Source organism: Osmia bicornis, chromosome 10 (genome assembly GCF_907164935.1).
Source record: "Osmia bicornis bicornis chromosome 10, iOsmBic2.1, whole genome shotgun sequence".
Taxonomy (NCBI): Eukaryota; Metazoa; Arthropoda; class Insecta; order Hymenoptera; family Megachilidae; genus Osmia; species Osmia bicornis.
This window is the reverse complement of record NC_060225.1, coordinates 8,933,181-8,956,708: the sequence shown is the minus strand read 5'-3', so window position 1 is coordinate 8,956,708 and position 23,528 is coordinate 8,933,181. Positions and strand designations below refer to the sequence as shown.

The window sequence follows — 23,528 nt, the reverse complement described above, 5'->3', positions numbered from 1 at the left end:
AAGTAGATCGTGATTTTTAAAATAACTCATCTCGAGTCAGGCCATTTACGATATTATCGCGTTAATTCTTGGAAGGTTAATCAATCAATGCATCGAATTGGCGTCGATCATATTTCGAGAAAAAAGAAGATTGAAAATAGAAATATTTTCACATAAGTGGTGTTTTATTTCAATTATATTACATTTTTCTAATTGTTATTATAAATTTTGATTTTATTATTTACAGTGTTCATCGTTTATTGTTTAATGATATGTGTTATTTTCAAATTCGTAGCTGTCGAAAGGATGAAGCGCCATCTTGATACGTCACTGGTTTCTAAAGGTAGCTACCCGAGATGCTCCGCGCACCGTCAGTCCACGCTGGATTCCCGCGCCGTTCGGTTCGTGGTGTAGTGCCTGTGCAAGGTTCGAATTTGACAAGTCTTATCGCAATTTTCGAATCGTTTTTTCCTTATTTTCTCTGCTATTACGATTAATACTCCGATTATTCTCGATTACGTAATTCTTTTCAACACGTCTCGCGAGATTGAGATCGTAAAGGTTAGCGATAGACAATCGAAAGGGCAAAGGCGGTTAAGGGAACACAATGCCAGCGGATGCGGAACTCAGTAATCTGCTTAGCAGGAGGCAAAGGATCAACGAAGAGCTCGAGGAAGGGAAAGAAGTGAAAAAGCAGTACAAATTCGTTAACGTTTACACCGAATTCCACGAGCTGTCTCGTCGGGAGATCAAGCAGTACGAGCAGACCTTCAACAGGTGAGTACACTTTATTCTATTTTTCTCTATTTCCCGTATGCCTGTTTATTGTACCGACGAGAATGGAATAATATTGTCGTACGTTGTCATTTTTGAATGAACGCCTTTGAAACGACCGCTTGGATCTGTTTGTCTACACCCAAGGTGTACTGGTTCTAAACCGTTCCTTTGTGCGTAGAAAAGTTTCAGTCTCGGATTCGTGCGACCGTAGTTTCTTAAGCCGGGTCTACACCAGCACATTTTTGTTTGCATCAACAGATTTATGTTACAGCGTGCGTACGTGAAAATTTCTGTATCGCATTTCACATTCAAATTTTTACATAGAAACGTGCGTGAATTTGCAATAAAAATTTGTTTACGATTTAAATTTTTACCAGTGTGGTCTCAGTTCTAGGTTACTCATAGATCAAACATTTATTGTTTCTTTTATTATTACTCAAAAAATATTTATTATTTCAAATGTATACACATATTTGAATTATTTGAAATAGTCAAATAATTTTGTTCAGCCATCTTTGATTTTTGACAAATGGCTGACTCGATTGATTCTACTAAATCGTATCGGTTATTTGAGTAGTTGTAAATTTGAAGATAAGGTTATTTGTCTTTAGTATCAAGTAGAAATTGCGAGATAAAGCGTACAAGGAAATCGAAAGTGAATCACAGCTCTTGTCGCACTCGCCTGCGGTTTTGCTTCTTGTTTACATTTACTCGCTCGAGTTTACGTTACTACCTACAGACAGATCGTGTTGCATTGGTGAGATAATTTTTATTATAACACGAAATGAAATAACCTATGGGTCAATTGTAACCCAATACATCCTATCCCATATATTATTTCAAATTTACAATCAATTATTTCTAATTAATCATCATCATCCTAATATTTAATCTTTAACCTTCAAAAATTTAATTTATGTCGTTGGTAATGCGCATGCGTACGCGTACGTACATCGAATTGTTAAAATCGATTTTTCTCGATAACCATTCTACCCTGGTAACTTTCGATTAATTCCACCGCTTTAATAATAATCGAAACTCGCTCTGTATCGCTCTACGTATCGATATCGTTATCTTTATATCGTATATTGAATTTGAACGTGCGTTATACTGCGGCGTTTTAGTTTATCCGATAGAAACAAGGGAAAAACGAATGAAAATGGAAAAGTCACGCGCTAGTCGTTACGAAACCGCAGATGGCTGAATTCGTGACGTAGTTATTTCGTAGCACGAAGAAAAGACCGAAGGGAAGAGAGCAAGTCGTGTTGCAGAGCCAGCACACGCGACCTCGAGGTTTGTCCTCCGTCTCTCTTGTTCTTCTTGCAGGTATTTCGGAGCGAACCGGACAGCAGGTTTGACAAGGCAGAACCAGGGTGGACGGCCGAGCGAGAGCAGTTCGTTTATATACCGTGAAAAAGTTGCGTCGCGTAATATACGATTTAAATTTATAATTTCAAATTTTCGTTCGCATTGATTCTTAAGCGACGATACGAAAATCGCGCATCCGATATGAGCCTTTCTTTATAAATAAAAATTACCATATTTAATGCTGCGCTGAAATGTCAACGTATTAAAATTATAATTAAATAGGAATTAGGAATATTTTTTCTCTCTGTTAATCGATTATAAACTTGTCACGTTTCACAGAAGATAAATACGTATTGTTTTTCTGCGTTGATACAGATACAGGTTCGCTGACATTTGATAGTAAACGTATAGTTAGTCAGTGGATGCGACCACGTAGGTTGCAGCTATCTGTTGACCACTTCCGGTTTCGGTAGCCGCCTTACCTCGATCAACCGCCGTCAAATTTTTTCATCCTAATGACGAAATATCCAACACCTTCCGCGTTTTTAATTCTACTTATTGCCAGAAAAATCAGAGTGGAAAAGGGGGATTAAAATTCAGTTAGAATTAAACGAGCTTAGAAATCTCGCCGTGAAATTCACACTAGCTAAACGACCTTTTACTTTTACCTAGCTAGCTGCAGAAAGAAATCAGCTCGATTCAGTTCGAACGTGATTAGGTTTCGACTTTTCTCTTAGAGAAGGATTTTTCAACTTTTTCTATCTCCTTATCTTTTTCTCCTTTCACGACGGTTACGGGGGAGAAAATCGTGACCTATTCCGGCATGATCCGCGTGTTGCAATAAATTCTTCCCACGTGTAAAATATTATCCGTTCTGTGGTCACGCGTGGCTCACGCTATCATTGCGTATTAGCTCGATGAAACAATATGCAGGGATAGATCGCTTCCGCCTCGAGATCGTTAAAATTGATTCGTGTCCAGGCCGATGAATATCATTAGTAATCGAGAAAATTACTACCTCTCGGTAGTGCGGTACTTAAAGAAAAAATTCTGTATAATGAGAAAAAGGAATGTGTTTTCCATGGGGTTCGCGTCGTTTCCAAATTTCATATGCGAGAGGGGTTTGTCCGCTCGATACCGGAAGTCGTCAGCAACATGTCCCGGTGTGTTCTTTTCATGACTAACCACCTCGATGTACACGTAACACTTTGATTCACACGCGTGTGTACTCGATGCATGATTCACGAGGCAAATTGTCAGGTTGCTCTCCTCTCCGTCCACGTTCAGTTCCCTCGATAAAACGTTGAAACGGAACGCGTGATTGAATTAGGCTCGTTGGATAAATTGGACGGTCTCGTTTCGGAAACGCCAATGAAAATTGTCAGGCATACTTGATTTGTCCCCTTTCAATGGAGACATTAATATTACTGTTTTTTCGTGAAATTTTGCCAGATTTCTATAATGATTTTCCGTGATTTTCGTATTTTAATTAATATAGTAAACGAGAATTTGGATAAATAACGTTGGGAGGTTCGTTAGATTTTATAATTCTAATAAATTTTATTTTCATTTTGTAGTTTTGTGAATAACAGAGGAATGACAAAAGGAAGGCGGTAGAAAAAAGGTGCAAATCGAGCGTGAATGGTGAATGCAAGTAGGAAAAAGGTCGACGATACAATCCTTAATACCAGCTAACTTCCTACATTGAAGATGTACTTGATTTTCGCTGAATCGCGAGACACCTCGCAGCGCGAATCGAGTGTAGGATAATCGTGATTATTCGATGAACTCTGAACCAAACGAGGACGACGTAATTATCAAGCATGATATTAGGAGCGACAACGTGAGTTTATCAAAAAGTTCATTCAGTATTTCAATAAATGAATCTCCACTTTACTGTAATATAAAAAAAAAGATTGAGTAATTTTTTAATATTACAGTGGGTAGTGGAATTTCAAATTGATTACGGAATATTTTAATTTACGTGTCGTTTTTTTTAGGACGGAATCGAGAACTCGATTGACGAGTATTTAAATGATTCTCATTGTCGAGTATTTAATTAAATCGCTCGTTCATTGATTCACTTTCTCTGAAGGCATGGAATGTTTTTAAAATCATTAAAATAGAATTGGACGTTCTGGAAAGAAAATAGGTTCGATGTGGCGCCGAGTTTGGCGAAGTTGTCGCAATAAGTGAGCAGCAAACCGTTACCTCAAAACCATCTACAAAGATCACGCGTTCCGAATACATAAACGATGTTAGAATTTATTCGAGAATGCGGCTCGTTCGTGTCGTGAAAATATTTTATATCGATCAGCTTCGATGCTTTGATACGCGTATTAGGATAGGAATGCAATTGCACGTTAATGCTATAACAGCTGAATACTTCGTGACATCGATAGCTGTCACAATTTCTAATGATACGTTACAAAATTTCAATTTTTCTTTGTAATCCAAGAATAAATAGAACGCCGGTCGTTAAAGTGTTGATTAATAATTTTAATTAAAAAAACGTTACCAAACTAACGCGAGGAATGTAATTAGGGTTTAGCGCAATAAAAGTTTACCGCATAATCTTATCGCGAATGGAGTTTAATTAGGCCAGGTTGTTCGACGACTCACACCAGCAGCCAGGTATTGTTATCGCAAAATCAATTCTTGCATTATTAGCCGAGCTACCGCGTGATTCGTTCGCCAGCATTTTCCAAGACTATCCAGAGAGAAGTGGGTCAAGGTGGTTGCTGGTACTTTGCTGATATGTTCCTCTTACCCTTCTACCATTCTTTCTGAGATCGATGCAGTCGCAGATTCTCCTTTTGTATTCGAAAAGACGTCATCTCCGATCCAACTTAAGTGACGATGAGATGCTGGTACTTACTTACCATTTTTCTCTTGCCAAGTTCTTCAAATATTATTCCAATAATTCGAAAAAATGATTTGTAATAATTATATCATAGGTTCGTACGTTTATTTTGCTTATTTTTAATTTATATTCTTCGATATAGAAATTAATAGGTAGCTTTAATGAAATGCTCTGAATCGATATTTCGTCGAACATTTTTCATTGTTCTCGATGAAACAAAGGTGAATGGTGTGTCAGCAATGGAGATGCGAAAGATTGAAAGGTCAAGTGCACATTGAAGATGAAAAGCATCGTCGGGTCAATTTTATCTTTAATTCAGAAAAGTCTTGTATGTATCTTTCAAATATATTTATTACATATAAAGGTATTGAGAGCGAAATTACATCAGGTTAGATAATAATACTTCACTTTGATCGAAGACCTACGAGGTCTTAATATAATAACACTTTGAGATGATTATACAATGATTTAATGAATCACCGTTTCTGTGATAAGATGCCTCGAGTTACGTCTAAAAATATTGAAAGTGTTGAAGTATCTGAATAATTAACCCAGATATCAGACAGTCTTGAAATCTTCTTACTGAATACAGAACCCCTAACTCATTGTTATTCAAGTAATTAGAATCGATGTACAAGCAACTTATTGTTACCTCTGTAATTATGAAAAATACCATTTCATCGTTGAAAGAAAAAAATATGTGATTTTTGAAGTGAGGGTCTCTAATCTATGGATCGTGACTCCTGAAAAGGTCATAAAGTGATTTCAAGAATCAAATATTAAATGTTATTTATTAAGGAAAAAATCTGTTTTTTAATGGAAGAAAGTTGTGAAACATCGAGACTTATCAATCGAACGTTCAAATTAGCTGTGAAATAGCAATACGAGTGCCTTTTATCGCGCACTGTATGCGTGGGTGATACGATATAGTTCCCTCTCGCTCATATTGATCAGCCTTGCTTGACCATGCTTATAAACGCGTAACCTCGACCTTCGAGCGATTCTCTTCAGTCTGATCGAAAGAAGCTACTTGAAATTTATCACCTACGATGCGAAATAAAGGATCGGCATAGAAATGAAATGATAATCGTATACAATTATCAAGGATGTTCGTTACGAAGCTGCGCTATCCGACCTACATCGGTCTATATAATTTTCATATCTGTATAACTTAGTTACCGAGAGCCTGTGTAATTTAGTTGAAATTCACTTTGCGCATCGTAGCGTTCACTTATTACGCGAATAATTGTAACGAAATCGTACGAAGAATATTATAAAAGAAACAAACAAACAAGGGGTGAGAGCGCATTGCGTTCCCGCGACATCGAGTGATCGGATATTTAGCGTCGACGATGTAGCTGCTTTCCAAGCGGTCGCTAATGAAACTCGTTATTTTTTAATTAGAGTGCGAATTATAAGAGCGGTTGAGGGAACGTGAGAACGATCGACAGGGTTTTGTGGCGTACCGATTTCGAAAGCGTCGGTGGTTGTGAATGTCAACGGTGCTCGTTGCGGCGTGTCCGGGAACCGGAAGCTCGTGAAATCGACTTTCCGTGTAAACGATCCCGATAGCCGTCTCGCGGATAGCTTTCCAGAGAATTACGATGCGTTCTGTTGATTCAACGGAGCGCATCGTTCGATAAGATCGAATCTTGGAATTCGGTTCGATCGAGGAGTAACTGCCTTTAGAAATCTTTCTCCGCCACGGTTATCCGTGATAATTCTCCGTCTTCGTGATTTTCTTGTTGCTTTTTATTAATAGTAATTATACATCGCAACGTTCCTTTTGCAGATTCGATGCTGGCCACGATGGATTTCTGGATTTAGCCGAGCTGAAACGTATGATGGAGGTTCTAGGAGCACCGCAAACTCACCTCGGTTTGAAGGCGATGATACAGGAAGTGGACGAGGACGGCGATGGACGGATTTCCTTCCGCGAGGTTCGCGATTTCACGCGTTGATTGTCGTTCATTTTCGATGGAAACGATTTCCACGATCGGTGCACCTTTCTCCGGACGAGATATGTAATTTGTACGAATAACAGGAAACAATCGGCCTTACGTAAGCGGAAATCGATCGAGTTGACTAAGCACTTTCTTTAAAACAATCGACGATTTTATATCTTTTAATATTTTCGGGTCGAATCTTTAGTGTTCGGTACAAAACGAAACTCTCGCACCCCGTTTCGCTTTCTGCGTAGAAATTCTTTTATTTTCACCCGTCGAGCATCCAGTTTGATGCATGCCTGCACGTGCTACATAATCTCCATAAAAATAGTCCGGCCCACGGGGTGTTTAGCGCCTGTTCTTTTCCACGATGGGTTACTCTTTTCTCCCATGTGCGATCGTGGAATTTCCGGGGGTCGATGGGTGTTCTGATTTTAACCAAGCACCGTGTAAATAGGTAAAGAAATCGTATTTTATGTACACGCGACTGCGAAAGGGTTAAATGAATGCAACGCGCATTCGTCGACGGAGAAACGGATAAATTGCAAATGCAAGGACACGAGTGCGTACGAAGGAAAGCCCTCGAACTGGATGCAAATGCACGGCTGGACATTCCTACGTGACATTTCGTGGCCCGCGAACAAAGCGTTCGATCTGCATACACGCGATCGGTTGTCTGTTTCATAGATCACCGTGATTCATCACTGAACGCTGCTCACTTTCCTGTTACTCATCCTCCGTGTAAATAATCATTGGATTGCGGATATTTTTGCGTTTATGCGAGACACGTATACGAGGTGGAAACAGGGAAAATAGAAATAATCATTTCAAGTATTACAAGCATAGTATTTTCCATGTAACAAGAATGCTTTTGTAATTTCGTTCTTATCATCGCTTATCAAACTTTCCAACTTGACTCGAGCGCAAGTGGAAAATTATTCAATGATTGAATTGCTTTCGAAAGAACGAATCGAACCGTTCGATCTTATCTCTGTACACGTGTGGTTTATGATCTGTTACAGTTTCTGTTGATCTATCGCAAAGCACGTGCCGGTGAACTGGAACAGGATTCCGGATTGGGCCAGCTGGCTCGTCTCACCGAAGTCGACGTGGACGAAGTAGGAGTCACTGGAGCCAAGCACTTTTTCGAAGCGAAGGTATTACCTTTCTATGGTAGAAATATTTACAGTCATTTTCGTGACACTTTAAGCTTCGAATTGATGTATCGCAAGTGATATTTGGCGATACTTTTCTGTCATGAAATCTTATCAGACTGTAGATGTTTCAGAAGTGGTAATTGCATTATCCTCAGAACATCAAAGAAGGTTTATTCGATTATTTTTATTAAGCTTTAAATACCATAAATGGTCTGGATTTGCGGAACATCAGGAAAGCGTGTCCGCGTTAATGAACCTTTCCTCTAAATGAATTACCCCCTTTCACAGATCGAGCAACTACGGAAGACGAGCAAATTCGAGGACGAAATCCGTATGGAACAGGAGGAACGAAAACGAGAAGAGGAAGATAGAGCGGCGAGGCGAGCGCAGTTCAGACAAAAAGCTGCTCTGTTTGGCAATTGAAAAGAAAATTCACGGATCGAGAAAGTGCCGAGCCACTTCTGCACCTCAATGGAATTACAAACGGTTGCCTTAATCCGATTCACCTGTTTCGTAATGCGATACGTCGATCAACATTGTCTCATTAGATCGGCTTTAGCGATCGTTGCAGCATTAGAGAGCGTTGATTCTTGGCAAGGGAGGAGAACTATTGTTTCTAAGCTTTTATCGATTTTCATCTTTTAGAGGAATTGTTTTTTTATACGCACTTCGAGTACTGTGACCAATAGTGACATTAGTTTTAGGATTGAGATTATTTTGTAAGTTCTTTTTGGTATGATAAGTATTAAGGAACTTTTATATACAGAAAAAATAATTGTGTAAAAGTATCAGCCTTTTAATTCTTTCGGCAGGTTCAATTATGCTTTTGGAATTTTTAAAAGCATAATTGATCATTTAGACGATATTTCTTTAGGTTTCGTACAATTAGATTCTTTTGGATACGTATAACGAATGAATAGAATAGGAGATTTTAACGAACGCACGACTGATATTCTAAATGTAACATGTACATGTGTGTATAATAATTTATATGCTAATTTCAATTTTAATTGTAAAGGTCGACGCACTGTTGAGAAAAAAAAGATAAACATTTTGCAACACGTTCTTGATGGGGAGATTTTAGATGATTTTATCGTTGCTTATTTATATCTGCATCACTTTACTTTCAAAATGAAAAAAAGGAATTTTTATCAAAGATAGGATTGATGAATGTATTTTCAGTCATTATGTATATGTTTTTAATGGTATCTCATTTTATATCAATTTAAAATAAGTAAAACTTGATCTTTATTTAAAAAGGATAAATTTTAAGAAATACGTTTTGAAATAAAATCAAGTCCACTGGTCAGTGTTGCGAATTGTACATATAAAATATAAGAGACAATAGATATGACTTAAATAAGCCTATAAAATTAGATTGTAAATAAATCTTTTTGTTCCAACAATTGTTTACACAATTTATTGATTCATAAGATAGTTACTATAGTAGTGTACTTTATATTGTGATAAAACTTGCACTACGTTAACGTTATACTTGCATATTGCAAATTGATGTAAAATAAAAACCTGATTTATGAAAGCAACGGTATACGCATATAATATATAGTTTTTACATTTCCATATTATAAAATGTCAACATAGATTCAAACATAGAAAATATTCAATTGTAGCGCTCGATCCTGTTCTTTTCTTCCTTCAGTTTCACCAACTTCATGGATATTATTCACTATAAGCATATTTAATGAAAGATAATAATAAATTCGAAACGTTATACAATGTGTAATCTTTGAATGATAGATAATTGTAGAAATAATTATTTACAATATGATACAATTATTAATCCATGATAAGATAAGCTGTTTCACATATTTTATTGTGTGTATACCAACGTGATTTTGATACTGATACCTCAAAACAGTTTTTTTTGAATAATCTATTTTTGTTAGATCGCATATTTTGAAAATTTTACTAATAATAAATGTGAAACTGAAGGAAACAATTCACTTTTATTGTGAAAAAACAGTGAATAAATAACCTTATTCAGTTTTGAAACAATATCCTCAAGCGTATATGAAATAAAATTATATTTTAGTTATCATTTTTAAACATGCATGTTATCATGAATTTTGAAGATTGTTGAACTATTTGCACATCTTATCAAAGTTTGATTCTTATCTTGTTTTCAAAGTGGATAATATATGTATATAGATATATAGAATATATATTATTCATTGCAGTTTGATAACAGTGTCTGGAAACGACTTTTGGAATAATTATTTCTCTCTGAAATGGCTTCAAATCAGGCAAGAGAAAGTTTATAAGAACACTGTTTTATATTCTGTAAAATTAACGTATTTATTATTGCATAATAATAATTTTAATATTTCATATTTTGCAGATAGAAAAAATTGTTAATTTATACAAGATCATAGCCAAAAATCCATCTCTAAGTGGTGCAAGGATTTTAGAAGCTGGCAATAATGGAATATCAATTTTAAGTGGATGGTCGCAAAGGAATTTAGAAAGAAAAACAAATCAAAAGTTTTATCAAACTCATGTTTTGAATTCAGAACTTCAAGTACAGTCAGAAAGTTTTCCTATTGATGTTACAACAGAGTATGGAACTTATTTCCTTAGAATATAATTTCCTATATGTATTAAAAATGTATTTTTTAAGATGTTCCTATTTTTCTTTGAAGACTTCTCTCTGCTTTTACTGCAGATGAACAGCGTAAAGCTGTGTTAAGACAAGCTACAGTGGATAATTCTACAAAACAATTCATTGAAATTTGGGATAAACAAAGACTTGTGAAGAATTATGACCTAGCTGCTTTGGATGTACATGGAGATGTGTACACTGATTGTAATTATACCTATAGAGCTATACTTTGAGAATTTTATTAATTATTTAACAATATCTATTTTTATTTACAGCCGAATTTTCTTCTTTTGAGTGGTCCCCAGACAACACAAAAGTATTATATATTGCTGAGAAAAAACTTCCAAAATCAGATCCATTTTATAAACAAAAACCTCTTAATAAGAAAGATAAAAAGGAAGAAGATGAGGTAGCAGTGGTAAGATCTGTTGCTTTTTAGAATATAAATGCAGTTTAGGCATTTCAAACTGAAATTAATGAATTATTAATAAAACAGGGTAATGAATATATTTACAAGCCTCACTGGGGAGAACAATTAGTAGGTAAACATCGTTCGGTTGTCGTGGTTCTCGACACCACGACCGACGTAATTTCAGCTCTCTCAGGTATACCAGATGAACTTTCACCTGGTCAAGTAATATGGACAGAAGATAGCCAAGGAATAGTTGGTGTAGCATGGAGACATGAACCAAGATATTTAGGTCTTATTGCTTGTACCAATAGACTTTCTTCGATATTTTTACTAAAAGATGGACAGTACAGTAAGAAATCTTTTTTCTAATTTATTTTTTTTCATGTAAGAGTTGTAAGTACGCATTTGTTATCGGTTTAAAAATAGATGTGTAAAGATGTACATATTTTCTAGAAAAAATTTCTGATCCTGGATGTGCTGTACGTTGTCCGAGATTTAGTCCCGATGGAAATTATTTAATTTGGTTAGAAAGAGAAGCTGGTGGCCCGCATCATAATGCACACAGACTTATGCGTCTTGAATTTCGCTCTAAACCAACGGTATTGCCGTATTTGAATATTTTCTACGATACTAATTTCACATAAATTAATGTTAGCTTTTCTGTTTAGCCTGATGTACTTGTAGATGTTGTACATAAAAGTATACCCATTAAAAATGCTAAACATTTCTATGGTTTGTACGGTCGCTTACCACGTCGCTGTTGGAGTAATAATTCACAATATATATTTTTAACTACACCTCAACAAAATAATTCACTTTCTTACATTGTCGATACAAGTACGAAAGATACATTTCATTTTGATAATCTTTTCTTTGTTGTGATTATCGGTAATGAAAACATTATTTTTAGAAACGAAAACTATCACCGAAATTGTAAATGATAAGAGTAGTCTTACCATTTTGGACGTAAAAGATGATATTATCGCATTTTTGGAAACATCCATTATAGAACCTGCGTTCTTGACAGTAGGGAAGTTTAATTTAGAAGCAGTTAATAACGGTACCATAAAAAGGCATGAAGTATCAGCTATCACGAAGATTCTTACTTCTGATAATTTCATGTATGAACCGTCCGAATATGACTATGATAATGATAATGAAATTAGTAAGTAATTTAATACTTGAAAAATACAAAATATTTTTAATTAAATATACGCAACTTTTTAATAATTTTAGAGCATTTTAACTACATTTACTTTGGGCCAAAAAATGGGGAAGACAAATCTGTACCTTTTGTAATTGTTCCCCATGGTGGACCTCATTCTAATTATGCGAATGCATTTACACTCGATTATGTTTTGTTTGTATTATCAGGTAAATATTTTATGAAGACATTTAGAAAGAGTATTGTTTAAAAATTCATCACACTAATGAAATATTTATAAAAATTTTAAACTCAAGGCTTGGCAGTGGTGCAAGTTAACTATCGTGGCTCTACGGGAATGGGTGCAAAGAACGTTGAATATCTTCAAGGAAGAGTTGGGGATGTTGATGTGAAAGATTGTGTGACTGCCACACAAGAGGCTTTAAAGAAGTATCCATGGTTGAATCCAAAACAAATAGGAATTAGTGGGGGTTCACATGGTGGATTTTTAGCAGCTCAATTGAGTGCCCAGTATCCAGTAAGTTTCAAAAACAACGCGGTACTTCTATTGCTATTCAAGCTTCAAATTCATACGATAAATCTGCTTTATAGGATTTATACAAAGCTATTGTTGCAAGGAATCCAGTAATCGACATCGCTGCCATGTTCACTATATCAGATATTCCAGACTGGTAAAACGTTACTGTATTTAAAGCAAAACTTCTTTTCATAGTTCCATTGAGTTATTGTAATTATATTACAGTCGCAATGCCCTGAGTAAGGAAGAGAAAATTAAGTACCACCATGATGTGTAAGCTTAATCGTAGTACAAAAGTATAATAAATAGTAAAGGGCTACTAACACGGAATATGATAGGAAATTACAATGTATATATGTAAAACTTGTTTCAAATTATTAAGGTTGTGATGAATTTAATTCCAGGTGTGCCGCTGTAGTCGGTTACTTTTTCGACGAGTGTTTACCATTATCGGAATTGGATCAAGTTGAGATGCTTGTTAAAATGTTTCGAAGTTCTCCAATTATTCATGTTAATAAGGTTAAAGCTCCAACTTTATTATGCATTGGATCGAATGATTTACGTGTACCTGCCTCTCAGGGAAAGTTGTGGTATCAACGTCTTAAAGCAAACAACGTAAAAACAAAGTACGTAAAAATTTTGTAAATAAAAATTTTATTTTCTTAAATTTACAGAAGTTTACAAATATTATTACAGGATGCTACTTTACGAGGATAATCATCCTTTAGCATCAGGACCAGTTGAAATTGATAATGTTATTAATGCTTGTTTGTGGTTACACGAACATCTCTCAGAGAAAAAAGTTGAAGATTCAGGTTTACAGAAGTAATAATAAGTACGGTAAATATTATAATCATTTCAATATTTTTTAATAATTTTATTATGAGAAATGTAATGTTTATACTGTCATCGTGTATACATTTATAACAAATAAATTTTCAAAATATACACATGTCCGCAACATTGCATTTTATATGTTTATAAAATTCGGCATAAATATGCTACGTATAAGTAGTGAATATATATATATATATATATGTATATATATATTTTATTATAAGTTGACAATATAGAGTACCAACGCTACACGGTACTCTAATTGCAAAACTTTATATTATTAAGTCGTAATCGATTAATAAAAATTAAAAAACAATCTCATAAATATTAAATTCATTAAATACTGTATCTTTTGAATATTTAAAAAAAAAAAAGCTTATAAACTATAAACAAAACGTTATCCTACAATAAAGTTTCGACGTTAAATCACTAATCAATTTCAGTTTTAAGTGTTGCTTCGTGTCTTATATAAGAAATTTCATTCTCACATATACTTTAATAAAACTTTATCAAATGGTATGCATCTTACAAAATGAATAAGCGGCATACAAAAATGTTCATTATTACAAATAATATTGTATACGATATCCAAAAAATTTATATAAAACGCGAGAAAAGGAACGTAGAAAAGAATTAATTATCTCTTTTTTGTGCGCATGTTTTTCTAATTATATCTCGTTCATTCAGAAAGGCACTCATTCATACCATATATCTGAAAACTGCATTGTATACAGCAATATCTAATTAAAACATTAGATAAAATGCTGTCGATATCGGTCAGTTACATAAAGTAACATGTCTTTCTAATTACGATCTAACGGGATTACTTTGTTCTGGAAATAATGAATCATAACTAGGTGGCAGGTCTTTGTTATTAACAGAGGAGGGTACAGCAACCTCTAATATAGGTGCCGAGGGAACTGGGGGATTCGTAGATCTTTCAGCTTCGGGCGGTACTGTTCTCGCAGCATTTTGATCGGTATAATCCACAGCCCAGTATAACTTTTGCGACCTTTTACAAATCCATAGACACATAACGAATATGATGAAACACAATATCACTGTAGTTACTGCACCTATCGTGACTTTTGTACCAGTACCGGTGCTAATAATTTCATTGAGATTAACTGGACAATCCTTTTCATCTGAACAAACACCTGGTGCACAGTTATAAATTCCGTCGCAGAAATAATCGTTTAATAAACAGCCACCGCGAAATACTGGCGCGTATTCTTTCTGGTTCACCTTGCTGCAATCTGAATATTATATTATAATTACAATTTATTGTATTAGTTCATTGTATTAGTTATAATAAGTGTAATTACTTTTAAAAACAGTGTAAGCAATGCTAAGAGACAAGAATTCTCCCTCTTGTAATTTCTCATTTGAAACAAATATTTCTGTTTCTAATTCAGCTCCAGAGCTGTGGCTACTTGGATCAAATTCTGCGTAAGTTACCAGCGACGAGCCATCAGAATCCTGAACTAGAAATTTTACCCTACTACGGTCAAGGTAACCACAGAACTTTTCTGTCCGATGATGATCTTTTCTTTTAAACTGAAGTATGCAATATTAAACTGTTTAGTGATTTTTCATTTAACAAATAAAATGCCAAGTATTAACAAACCTGTACATAATCCAAGCACTGTGATCCATTTCGTCTAAAAGACAATTTCTGAATCACACCAAATAAACCATCCCCTTTGGCCGTTTTAATAATGAATTTGCAATGAACATTTTTACGTCCCTCGACCCATGGATCAAACATGTGCTTCGATCTTACTATTATTGTAGAATTTTTAATTTCGGTAGTTGTTGTTTTACCATATATATGACAAAACTTTTCCGAGTCCAATGAATCTGTAAAAAGAGGTTAGGAATTAAATATCCTTCATGATCAACAGAACCTCGGGATCGCGTGTCTTTTGAAAAAAAAAAACTCACACTCCACGTAATGATCATGAAAGGCGCATGAACTGTAATTCACGCAATTGTTTGCGAGAAATATTAAACATAAAAGATGTAAAATATCCTGTCGAGACATTTTTATAACTGTCAAAAAGCCATAAAGAACACGGTTAACGTCACTGTCAATTCCTAGGCGACTGAAGCCTATTAGTAACTCTACAGAGATCTTCCACGAAAGGTGTAAAATTGGAAAAATTATCGTCAGATTTTTCCAAGAAATCATTTACGTTTCCTTATTCACCATTTTCGCGGATACGTCATCCTTTCGTGTCTTCTTATATCAAAACAAAACGAAGGTGTGCAAAAAAGATTGATAGAGATGAAGTCACGCAAGATCGCGAAATTCGAGATATATGACTCACAGGATTACCGTTTCAAACGAAGTTCGACGCGTTACCGTAAAATTATTAATTTCAACATAAATATTTATCAGGAAATCGTGGTGATTTTCGAAATAGAATGAAAGTAATTGAGCTTAATTACGGGGATGTGGAAGTTGGTAAAACGGCGGTAAAGACGATTGAAATATGGAACGAGTCCTGCGTAAGTAATTTCATTACCGCAATTTGAAATTCATTTACTTTTAGTGAATATTTTTCTTTGCTGCGGTAATATTTATAATTTATTTCCAAAAATTACATTTCAGTATTTTAACGATATAAAATTATTGATTTACAGAAGGAGCAAATATATCAAGCCCAAAGAGACCCAACCGCGAATCCCTTGGATCATGTTTTTCATTTGCGTTCTTATAACTGGGCTCTAGCTGCTGAAGACAAATTTTTATGCGAAATACGCTATCGACCGTTTGTCGTAACGCCTAAAAATGTTGATTATTTTATGATTACCGATACCAGTGGTTCCTGTACGAAAATCATTGCCCAGGGATCGTGTATCGGTACCTATAATGAATATTTTAATCACATAATTATCAATAATATTTTACACTTTAACAATTGTTGTAGGTCCCGAAGTGGTTTGTTCAATGACGAAAATGTTTATGGGCTGTACTCAAAACTGTACCGAGGTGAAGAGACGAATAAAATTGATCAACAAATCTAAAGTAGCAGCAATTTTTATGATCGACATAGACGAAAAGTATCAGGTGTTTAGGACAAGCCTAAATTGCGGTACCATCGCCCCTTCTTCTTACAAATATGTCACCATTACTTTTTCACCCCCGGAAAGTGGAAGATATACTTATCATTTAGTCATTTTAATTCTGCACCAAGTAAATCAACGATTTTATAATTATATTTAAAGTTAATTATATTTTTCTTGTATACTAAAGTTTTCATCTAACCATCAGGAACCCATTATTATAGAATTACACGGAAGCAGTATCGCATCCGATTATAAACAGGATGATATGACCTGTCTCAGTTATTCCTGGAAGGAGACCAATGCATTTGAAGGATACATGAGAGACACTGTTAACATATTAGGAGAATTGCCAGCTGTATCTTTATCCAAACATTATTTTAATTTCGGTCAAGCGGACGTCGATCCGGATAATATTATCCAAAGGATCCCTCACGCGATATGCTTTACTAATCATAATCAGTCGAATTTGTTAGTTCGCTGGGAAAAGGGTAATTCCATTAAACTCGTCAGCTGTAGATTTATTTAATATCAAACAGTAATTATTTTTATCTTTCGTAGATATCGATGGGATTTTTACTGTAACGCCTTACAGAATGCACGTTCGCGCCAATCAATCGGCTCTCTTTGAACTCACGTTCAATCCAAATGCGAGAAATAATCTTTTTGGAAGAGAATTAATCGCCTCTGCCTTTTTCGAACAGCAACAGGATGTGTATTTTCCGATCATTATTTCGGTCAGAGTGATAGGTTTGATATTTTACCATGAAAAATTTATGAACCGTGGATTAACATACGGATTTTGTAGGTCATTCTTTTCCCATTTCGTCTAACGGATGGATCCCGCAATACGAGATACCTCAAACTGTAATAATGCCACCCTGTGTCCCTCCAATCCCGGTTTATACAAGTTTCTTAATCAAAAAGTTTGGTCATTTACCAATGATGTTTCAATTCGTTTCACCACCAGCCAGTCATTTTGTTGTGAAGCCAATGCTCGGTGTAATTCATCAGTACGAGATCCTTCTTTTTATTATATTTATTGATAATTACTGTTTATATTTAGTAAGTTGAATTTGTCATTGAATTGCAGTAATTATCAAATAATTGTTGTTGAAATGATACCGGAGAATAAAAACGAACAGATTTATATAGAACGATGGACGGTATATTTCAACGGGAATACAAAAAATGAAAGTTACATAGATTTGAAGGGATACGCGGAATATGCAAATATCATGTTTTGCAATAACAACGTGTTAATTTTCCCAGCGGTGATGCCGCATTGTCAGCAATTTGTCCAACTTGGAATGCGAAATGTAACTCGTCACAAAATTCGGTGATTCATCGTGTTCTCATATTATAAATTATACTGAATTTCATAAATTAACGAGAGACATTTGTAGGTACCGATTTTATCAATTGCCATCAGAATTCAAGATACAAGATGAAACCGGAGAAATCGATCCAAACGATACTTTATTTCAAGAATGTTCTTTCTCTCCAATAGAACCGAACATTGACTACGATTTTGAAGCACAATGCGTTTTGATTGTTATAAAAAATGACACTATCGTAGGGACAAAGTGTTGTGTAACTTTACGAGTTCGTGGAAGATGCGAAATGGGTTTCTTGGAGGTGATATCTTTGTTAAAATCATTTCAAAATAATTGTAATTCAAGAGAGTTTATCCTCCCTTTCGTTCAATGTTTCAGGCAATTCCAAACGAGTTAAATTTTAACGAGATGGAATATAATACCACAAAAACGTTGTTTTTCGATCTTGTTAATGTTAGTTCAGTAAACATCTACTACAGATTAATATGTACCCATACCGGTTGGCCGATCGGCGATATCAAAAAGGATGTTGAGATATCTCCAGCATCGGAAACAGCTTTTTCAGGAACGCGTAAAAAAGTCACAGTTACTATTACACCTCGTACACCAGGATTTTACGAATTTGCTATTGAATATTTATTAAGAATCAATTATCGGACAGATAAAATAGTATCCTCGGAAAAGGCAAGAAGAATTTGTATGGTGAACTGCATGTGCACCTTACCAGCAGTGAAGGTATAGTTCAAATTATTAATAACATAATCATAAATAACAAATAATTATTTTGGAATTACACAAAAATCTGACAATTATATTTCTTACATAGCTGAAGAACGTATGTGCTTTTGCATACAAACAAACTTATTCAGTGAATATAAGCAAGCCATTCTTATGGAAAGCATTACAAATAAACAAGTATAGTTATGTTACAATTATTAGTAATGGTTATTATATAATTATTCATATTTTTTAGAATGAACGAAGCAATGAAATTCATGCTGCCAGGAGATAAGAGGAATGTAAAAGCCGAACTTTTTCCAATGATTCTAAACAGTGGAGCTATTTTGTTAAAATTTATTTTTGTAAATCCTACGAATTTCCCCGTTTCGTTGATTATAAAACAGTTGAAAAGATGTTCTTGTAAACCATATGTAAAGAAAGTTGGAATTTCATTGCAACGCACAGTGATCGATTGTGTACATAAAGATCTCTGTGTGGTAAATCCAACGTCAAAAATATTGGAAGTACGGATTTTCAATGTTTCCAACGTATATTGTTAAGTTAAGAAACTAATCAAGGAACGAATACTTTGTAGCCTAAGCAAGAATTTGTAATTGGTGTCGAACTACATTTTACGTTAGCCGGGAAATCGTACATATATTGGGACGTCAACATAGGACATGATCGTCATATAGTTTTAAAAATAGGTCTCGAATGTTTGACCGAATCTGAAACACCAGATTATTTTTTAAGCGACAGATACATGACATTCGGAAAAATTTATTTCGGCAATAGGGAGCCTGTTTATAAAGTACATTTTGAATTAATCGCTTGTATTTGATATAAAATTATGAATAATGTGGAGGAATTTCCAGACATGTTGGATACATAATATTACAAACAAAAGTTTGCCATATTCGGTGAACATGAATAACGTTCGCAAATTAAACGAAAGTTATTGCTGTGAAGTATTTTCTTGCTTAACTTCCGGTGGTATCATCGAAGCTAATACGATTGTACCATTAGTTTTAAAATTTCAGCCTAGAATGTTTGGAGAATATCAGGTGAAAGCATTTAACGTTAGTCGATGATAGAACTACAATTAAATTATATTACGTTTTCCAGGTGACAATTCCGGTAACTATGGGTGATAAAACGTCAGAGATAATATTAAAAGGAAAAGCTTCTCATTACTTCAAATCAACTGATTTTGGGAGAACAATACCACCACATTGTGCTTGTAAAACTGAATTGTTTCCTGCGTATTTCAACATAGATTGCATCGACATGTGGGCTATACCTATGCATAGTCACGTCATTAAAATGCTCTTAGTTTATAACAATTTAGATTACGCTGCACTCGCTTATGAATGGAAATGGTACTCGTACAATTTCTGCTTGCTAACAAGCTTCCAGTTTCTCAATTTTATTAATTGGTAAATTACAGTCAATATGTACCAGGCATCATTTCCGTGGACATATTTCCACAAAAAGGAATAATAAGACCAAACGCAGTACAAAGTTTCAGAGTAAAAATCCGAACTAAAGGACAACCTGGTAGAATTGATCTTAATGTACCTTGTGAATTTCTGAACGCTAGTGAAAGAGGAGAATATCAAAGAAGCGTTATTAGACATGATATTCTGTGCAAGGAATTGGAAGGACAATTTAAGATCACGGAAAAAGGCACTTTTGTGCCAGTAAGTAATTAATAATTAATGAAACAATTAGGTATTATGAATGATGTTTCATATTTTTGTAGGAACCATGGATAAAAATATTGAAAAAAACCAGAACCATATTGCAAAGTACTAACGCTACGGTGTACCATAATTCCTATAGAAGACGAACATTTAAGAATGAGTTTAATGGAGCAATTAAAAGCTACTCCATCAAGTACCATTTACTTTAACGATCGTACAAATTATAATATTACAAAAGATGAAAATGAACTTTCTATTGTTGCGTTTATTTTGGAAGGCATATTGTGGTAAAAGTTCATAATTCAGTAGAATAAATTCTGCATGTATTAGAAGGTCGTTTCGTTATATGAAGATGTTAATTTTATTTTAAAGGGACATTGTTAACAGTGAACGATTTCAGAAAATGATGGAAGAAAGTTTGATTCCTGGACGTAATTTATATTATTCACAATTGGTGATGGATTTAGCAGAGCGCAAAAGATTGATAAGAAGGTCTTACATATCGCCACCATTAACATTAACTAATTCAATCTTTGAAAAAGTAAAAATAAAAAGAATAATTATTAAATTATCCATGAAGAGGCTTTAAGCGACTAATGACTATGTTTTAGATGTTATTTTCTACAGTACACGATGAATTCTCATTAAAGACTTCGCACTTGGTTCCCAAGGAAGATATAAGACATAAAAATTACTTTAAAATGTTGCCTAAAGAAAAACGAATCGATCTCGAACAGGAGAAACAAGGTAGATCCATTGATTTTTATATTGTAATAAGTGATATCACATTGAATAACATTTTTTGTAGATCTTTATGAGAATGGAGTTGATGACGAATATGATGATGAGTTTTATAACATAAGGACGCGATTTAGAGTGTCCTTTATAGACTAACTATAAAAATAAATTTTAATATTAATTCATTTCTTTATTATACGGATCAGGAATGCGTTTAAATACAGCGAGAAACTTATCTCCTTTATTTCTGGTCACTTTTTGTCCTTCTTCCGTGCTTTCGTACAACTTCTCCACAATAGGATCTTTATCCTTTGGAAACAAATAATTTTAAATAAAAGGGTAATATATTTTAATTAATAATATGAAACTTACCAATTCTTCTTTAGGAACTTCATCAAATAATGGATGTTCTTGAAAATGACTCACTATCCATTCATGTAAGTCCTTAACATCTGTCACTGTATATACAATGGCCTTTAAATTATAATTATAATTAATTAACAATGTAGATATGGAAAAAAAGTGTTAACATTAGATTTTATAAATGATCTTACTCCTTCAGCTAACACATAAGCATATTCTGCCAGAAGTGTTTTGTTTATTATTCTCCATTTATGTTTTGATTTCTTAAAATGTGGATCTGGATATAAAAAGAACATTTTCTTTAGCTGCAAAGATATAAAACGTTAATTAATCAACATGAATCAAAATTATTATCATAAAAATAAGGCTATACCTTGTTGTACCTGGCCTTTGTGAAAGTAATTTGGCAAATACTTCATTGCATTAGTTCTTAAGCATGCAATATTTTGATACTGTCCAGGATGCTGTGATCTTAAAGCAGCTATACGATCCATAACATAGTCAGACACTTTTACTCTGATCTCCATACCAACAATCAAATTGTCAGGAAACATAGGTGACAATGTAACTGGCAAAACATATTATTAGCATCTTAAACATTAATGTATTTGAAATTCAAACCTGAATTCTTACCAAGTAATCCTCCATAGCCACAACCGATATCAGCAAATTCAACACATTTGTTTGGAACATTGTTTTCTTTAGACTCTTCTTTGTCGATGGAAAAATAATGTGGAAATAGTGAACTCCAGTCCATTAAATTAGGTTTTATGGGACTGAAATTACATTTTAGTATAGAATAAAAAAATGTTCATATGATACTTACAGGTAATATAACAATGATTTCATTAATAAATTACGACTTTATTACAAAATGTAATTACATACTATTCTATACAGTGGTCTGCTATCGGATTCGAATGGGCACGTTGACGATAATACTTTTTTTGTGGCAATGGTAGCGGTTCTGACATGATGATAAGTACTTGGTTAAAAACAAATCCACATGGCGAGGAATCTTAACCTAATCTGAATGAAACCTAGCCAAACCGACTACATACCTATAAATATATGTTTGCAACATTTTTATTTACAATCGAGAAGGTTTTGTACGAGACTTCTATTCACTCGTAATTAGAGGCTAATACAAAAGGAGACATTTGAAAATATAATTGTAAAAATAAAATATAAATGCAACACAATTTGTTATAAACAAATTAAGTGGATCAAAGTATTGTAAAGGTAGTAAATAACAAGAACATTTTAAACTAATGTTTCTTTATTTCAATATTTCTTTACAGATGTTCAGCTTCTCTGTCAATCTGATCTTCGAATATTTTCAGCGAAGATCATCTTCTTGTAACAGGATTTCAGAAATACGTTGAAAGTTATTCTTTAAAAAATGAGTCTTAGTTGATATCAGAGAAAATTATTTACTGAAAAATAATGCAGATTGCCATGAAAAATGTATGGAAGAGGTAGTGTTGTAAGATACAGAATATGAGTTACTTTAACTATAGTTATGATGTGTTATTACGAAATAACCTCCATGCATTAGGAGCGTAGAATATTAAAAGAGGTATTAATATAGAGGGAGGATGTCGTCATATTAGCTGTGAATTGGTGCCAGAACGGGTCTTCTGATACCAGGATTACAGAAAGTGGCAGGAAGTCGTAGGTAAGGAGAGAAAATTACTTGACAAGGATAGCGACATTTCCGCTCACATTATAATGGCCGCTACCCGCTCAAAAATACTGTAAAAATAATAACATATTTTACATTCTTTATGAAAAAGTTGTCAACTTTTATAATTTATTTTTTAAATACGCACCTGTAAAAACATTTAGGTATACTTTATGTCACGATTTTATACGGATTTAATTAATTATTAATGATTTCAGAAACAGTTTGCCGGTGCTCGATTATGTATCCCATTTTCAGTAATATTTTATGCATTTTGAAATGTGTATTATATTCTACAAACAGTTTTTAATCATTTTTAGTGATTTTTGTTCA

General features: G+C 34.2%; 5 protein-coding genes across 9 annotated transcripts; 3 read left to right on the top strand and 2 right to left on the bottom strand.

Moving 5' to 3' along the window:
- Positions 1 to 325: 325 nt before the first annotated feature.
- Positions 326 to 10,294, top strand: LOC114876265 (EF-hand domain-containing protein D2 homolog). The gene is made up of 4 exons (XM_029187519.2): positions 326 to 756; positions 6,720 to 6,867; positions 7,896 to 8,030; positions 8,319 to 10,294. Exons 1-4 carry the CDS (start codon positions 587 to 589, stop codon positions 8,451 to 8,453), a joined length of 588 nt encoding a protein of 195 aa, XP_029043352.1. The 5' UTR covers positions 326 to 586; the 3' UTR covers positions 8,454 to 10,294.
- Positions 9,776 to 15,085, top strand: LOC114876260 (acylamino-acid-releasing enzyme-like). Of its 4 annotated transcripts, none has more exons than XM_046287500.1 (15): positions 9,776 to 9,866; positions 10,229 to 10,294; positions 10,390 to 10,607; positions 10,691 to 10,854; positions 10,926 to 11,068; positions 11,147 to 11,411; positions 11,516 to 11,661; positions 11,731 to 11,899; positions 11,973 to 12,227; positions 12,299 to 12,436; positions 12,524 to 12,744; positions 12,819 to 12,898; positions 12,970 to 13,017; positions 13,149 to 13,370; positions 13,441 to 13,700. In XM_046287500.1, exons 2-15 carry the CDS (start codon positions 10,280 to 10,282, stop codon positions 13,571 to 13,573), a joined length of 2,217 nt encoding a protein of 738 aa, XP_046143456.1. In that variant the 5' UTR covers positions 9,776 to 9,866; positions 10,229 to 10,279; the 3' UTR covers positions 13,574 to 13,700. The 4 variants fall into 4 exon arrangements, with proteins under 4 accessions (XP_046143456.1, XP_046143455.1, XP_046143454.1 ...); XM_046287499.1 differs by lacking the exon at positions 9,776 to 9,866 and adding an exon at positions 10,070 to 10,153; XM_046287498.1 differs by lacking the exon at positions 9,776 to 9,866 and adding an exon at positions 14,997 to 15,085 and having other exon boundaries at positions 10,210 to 10,294; positions 13,441 to 13,584.
- Positions 13,898 to 15,863, bottom strand: LOC114876261. The gene is made up of 4 exons (XM_029187516.2): positions 15,526 to 15,863; positions 15,209 to 15,441; positions 14,907 to 15,138; positions 13,898 to 14,837 (listed from the first exon to the last, which is right to left on the bottom strand). Exons 1-4 carry the CDS (start codon positions 15,770 to 15,772, stop codon positions 14,389 to 14,391), a joined length of 1,161 nt encoding a protein of 386 aa, XP_029043349.1. The 5' UTR covers positions 15,773 to 15,863; the 3' UTR covers positions 13,898 to 14,388.
- Positions 15,864 to 16,008: 145 nt separating this feature from the next.
- Positions 16,009 to 21,392, top strand: LOC114876259 (cilia- and flagella-associated protein 65-like). Its single transcript, XM_046287502.1, is given in 20 exon segments — positions 16,009 to 16,092; positions 16,228 to 16,447; positions 16,515 to 16,780; positions 16,859 to 17,141; positions 17,212 to 17,400; positions 17,459 to 17,663; positions 17,744 to 17,989; positions 18,057 to 18,288; positions 18,366 to 18,722; positions 18,814 to 18,902; positions 18,961 to 19,231; positions 19,303 to 19,518; positions 19,583 to 19,771; positions 19,833 to 20,086; positions 20,155 to 20,407; positions 20,470 to 20,490; positions 20,492 to 20,697; positions 20,783 to 20,951; positions 21,022 to 21,157; positions 21,237 to 21,392. Coding segments are annotated over 20 exon segments (3,954 nt in total). The 3' UTR covers positions 21,305 to 21,392.
- LOC114876264 (tRNA (guanine-N(7)-)-methyltransferase) lies at positions 21,318 to 22,560 on the bottom strand. 2 transcript variants are annotated; one of them, XM_029187518.1, is made up of 6 exons: positions 22,400 to 22,560; positions 22,145 to 22,287; positions 21,885 to 22,079; positions 21,703 to 21,788; positions 21,521 to 21,622; positions 21,318 to 21,457 (listed from the first exon to the last, which is right to left on the bottom strand). In XM_029187518.1, exons 1-6 carry the CDS (start codon positions 22,483 to 22,485, stop codon positions 21,326 to 21,328), a joined length of 744 nt encoding a protein of 247 aa, XP_029043351.1. In that variant the 5' UTR covers positions 22,486 to 22,560; the 3' UTR covers positions 21,318 to 21,325. The 2 variants fall into 2 exon arrangements, with proteins under 2 accessions (XP_029043351.1, XP_029043350.1); XM_029187517.1 differs by having other exon boundaries at positions 21,703 to 21,816; positions 21,895 to 22,079.
- Between the last annotated feature and the right edge of the window lie 968 nt (positions 22,561 to 23,528).

Excerpts from the sequence above, each read along its gene's own strand:
- LOC114876265 (XM_029187519.2), top strand. The coding sequence starts at position 587 with ATGCCAGCGGATGCGGAACTCAGTAATCTGCTTAGCAGGAGGCAAAGG. Across the intron at positions 757-6,719 it reads TACGAGCAGACCTTCAACAG|ATTCGATGCTGGCCACGATG; the intron begins GTGAGTACACTT and ends TTCCTTTTGCAG. Across the intron at positions 6,868-7,895 it reads GACGGATTTCCTTCCGCGAG|TTTCTGTTGATCTATCGCAA; the intron begins GTTCGCGATTTC and ends GATCTGTTACAG.
- LOC114876260 (XM_046287498.1), top strand. Across the intron at positions 11,412-11,515 it reads ACTAAAAGATGGACAGTACA|AAAAAATTTCTGATCCTGGA; the intron begins GTAAGAAATCTT and ends CATATTTTCTAG. Across the intron at positions 12,745-12,818 it reads AATTGAGTGCCCAGTATCCA|GATTTATACAAAGCTATTGT; the intron begins GTAAGTTTCAAA and ends TCTGCTTTATAG.
- LOC114876261 (XM_029187516.2), bottom strand. The coding sequence starts at position 15,772 with ATGATTTCTTGGAAAAATCTGACGATAATTTTTCCAATTTTACACCTT. Across the intron at positions 15,442-15,525 it reads TCATGATCATTACGTGGAGT|ATTCATTGGACTCGGAAAAG; the intron begins GTGAGTTTTTTT and ends CTCTTTTTACAG. Across the intron at positions 15,139-15,208 it reads AGTGCTTGGATTATGTACAG|TTTAAAAGAAAAGATCATCA; the intron begins GTTTGTTAATAC and ends TGCATACTTCAG.
- LOC114876264 (XM_029187517.1), bottom strand. The coding sequence starts at position 22,485 with ATGTCAGAACCGCTACCATTGCCACAAAAAAAGTATTATCGTCAACGT. Across the intron at positions 22,288-22,399 it reads GCAGACCACTGTATAGAATA|TCCCATAAAACCTAATTTAA; the intron begins GTATGTAATTAC and ends ATGTAATTTCAG. Across the intron at positions 21,623-21,702 it reads CTTATGTGTTAGCTGAAGGA|GCCATTGTATATACAGTGAC; the intron begins GTAAGATCATTT and ends TATAATTTAAAG.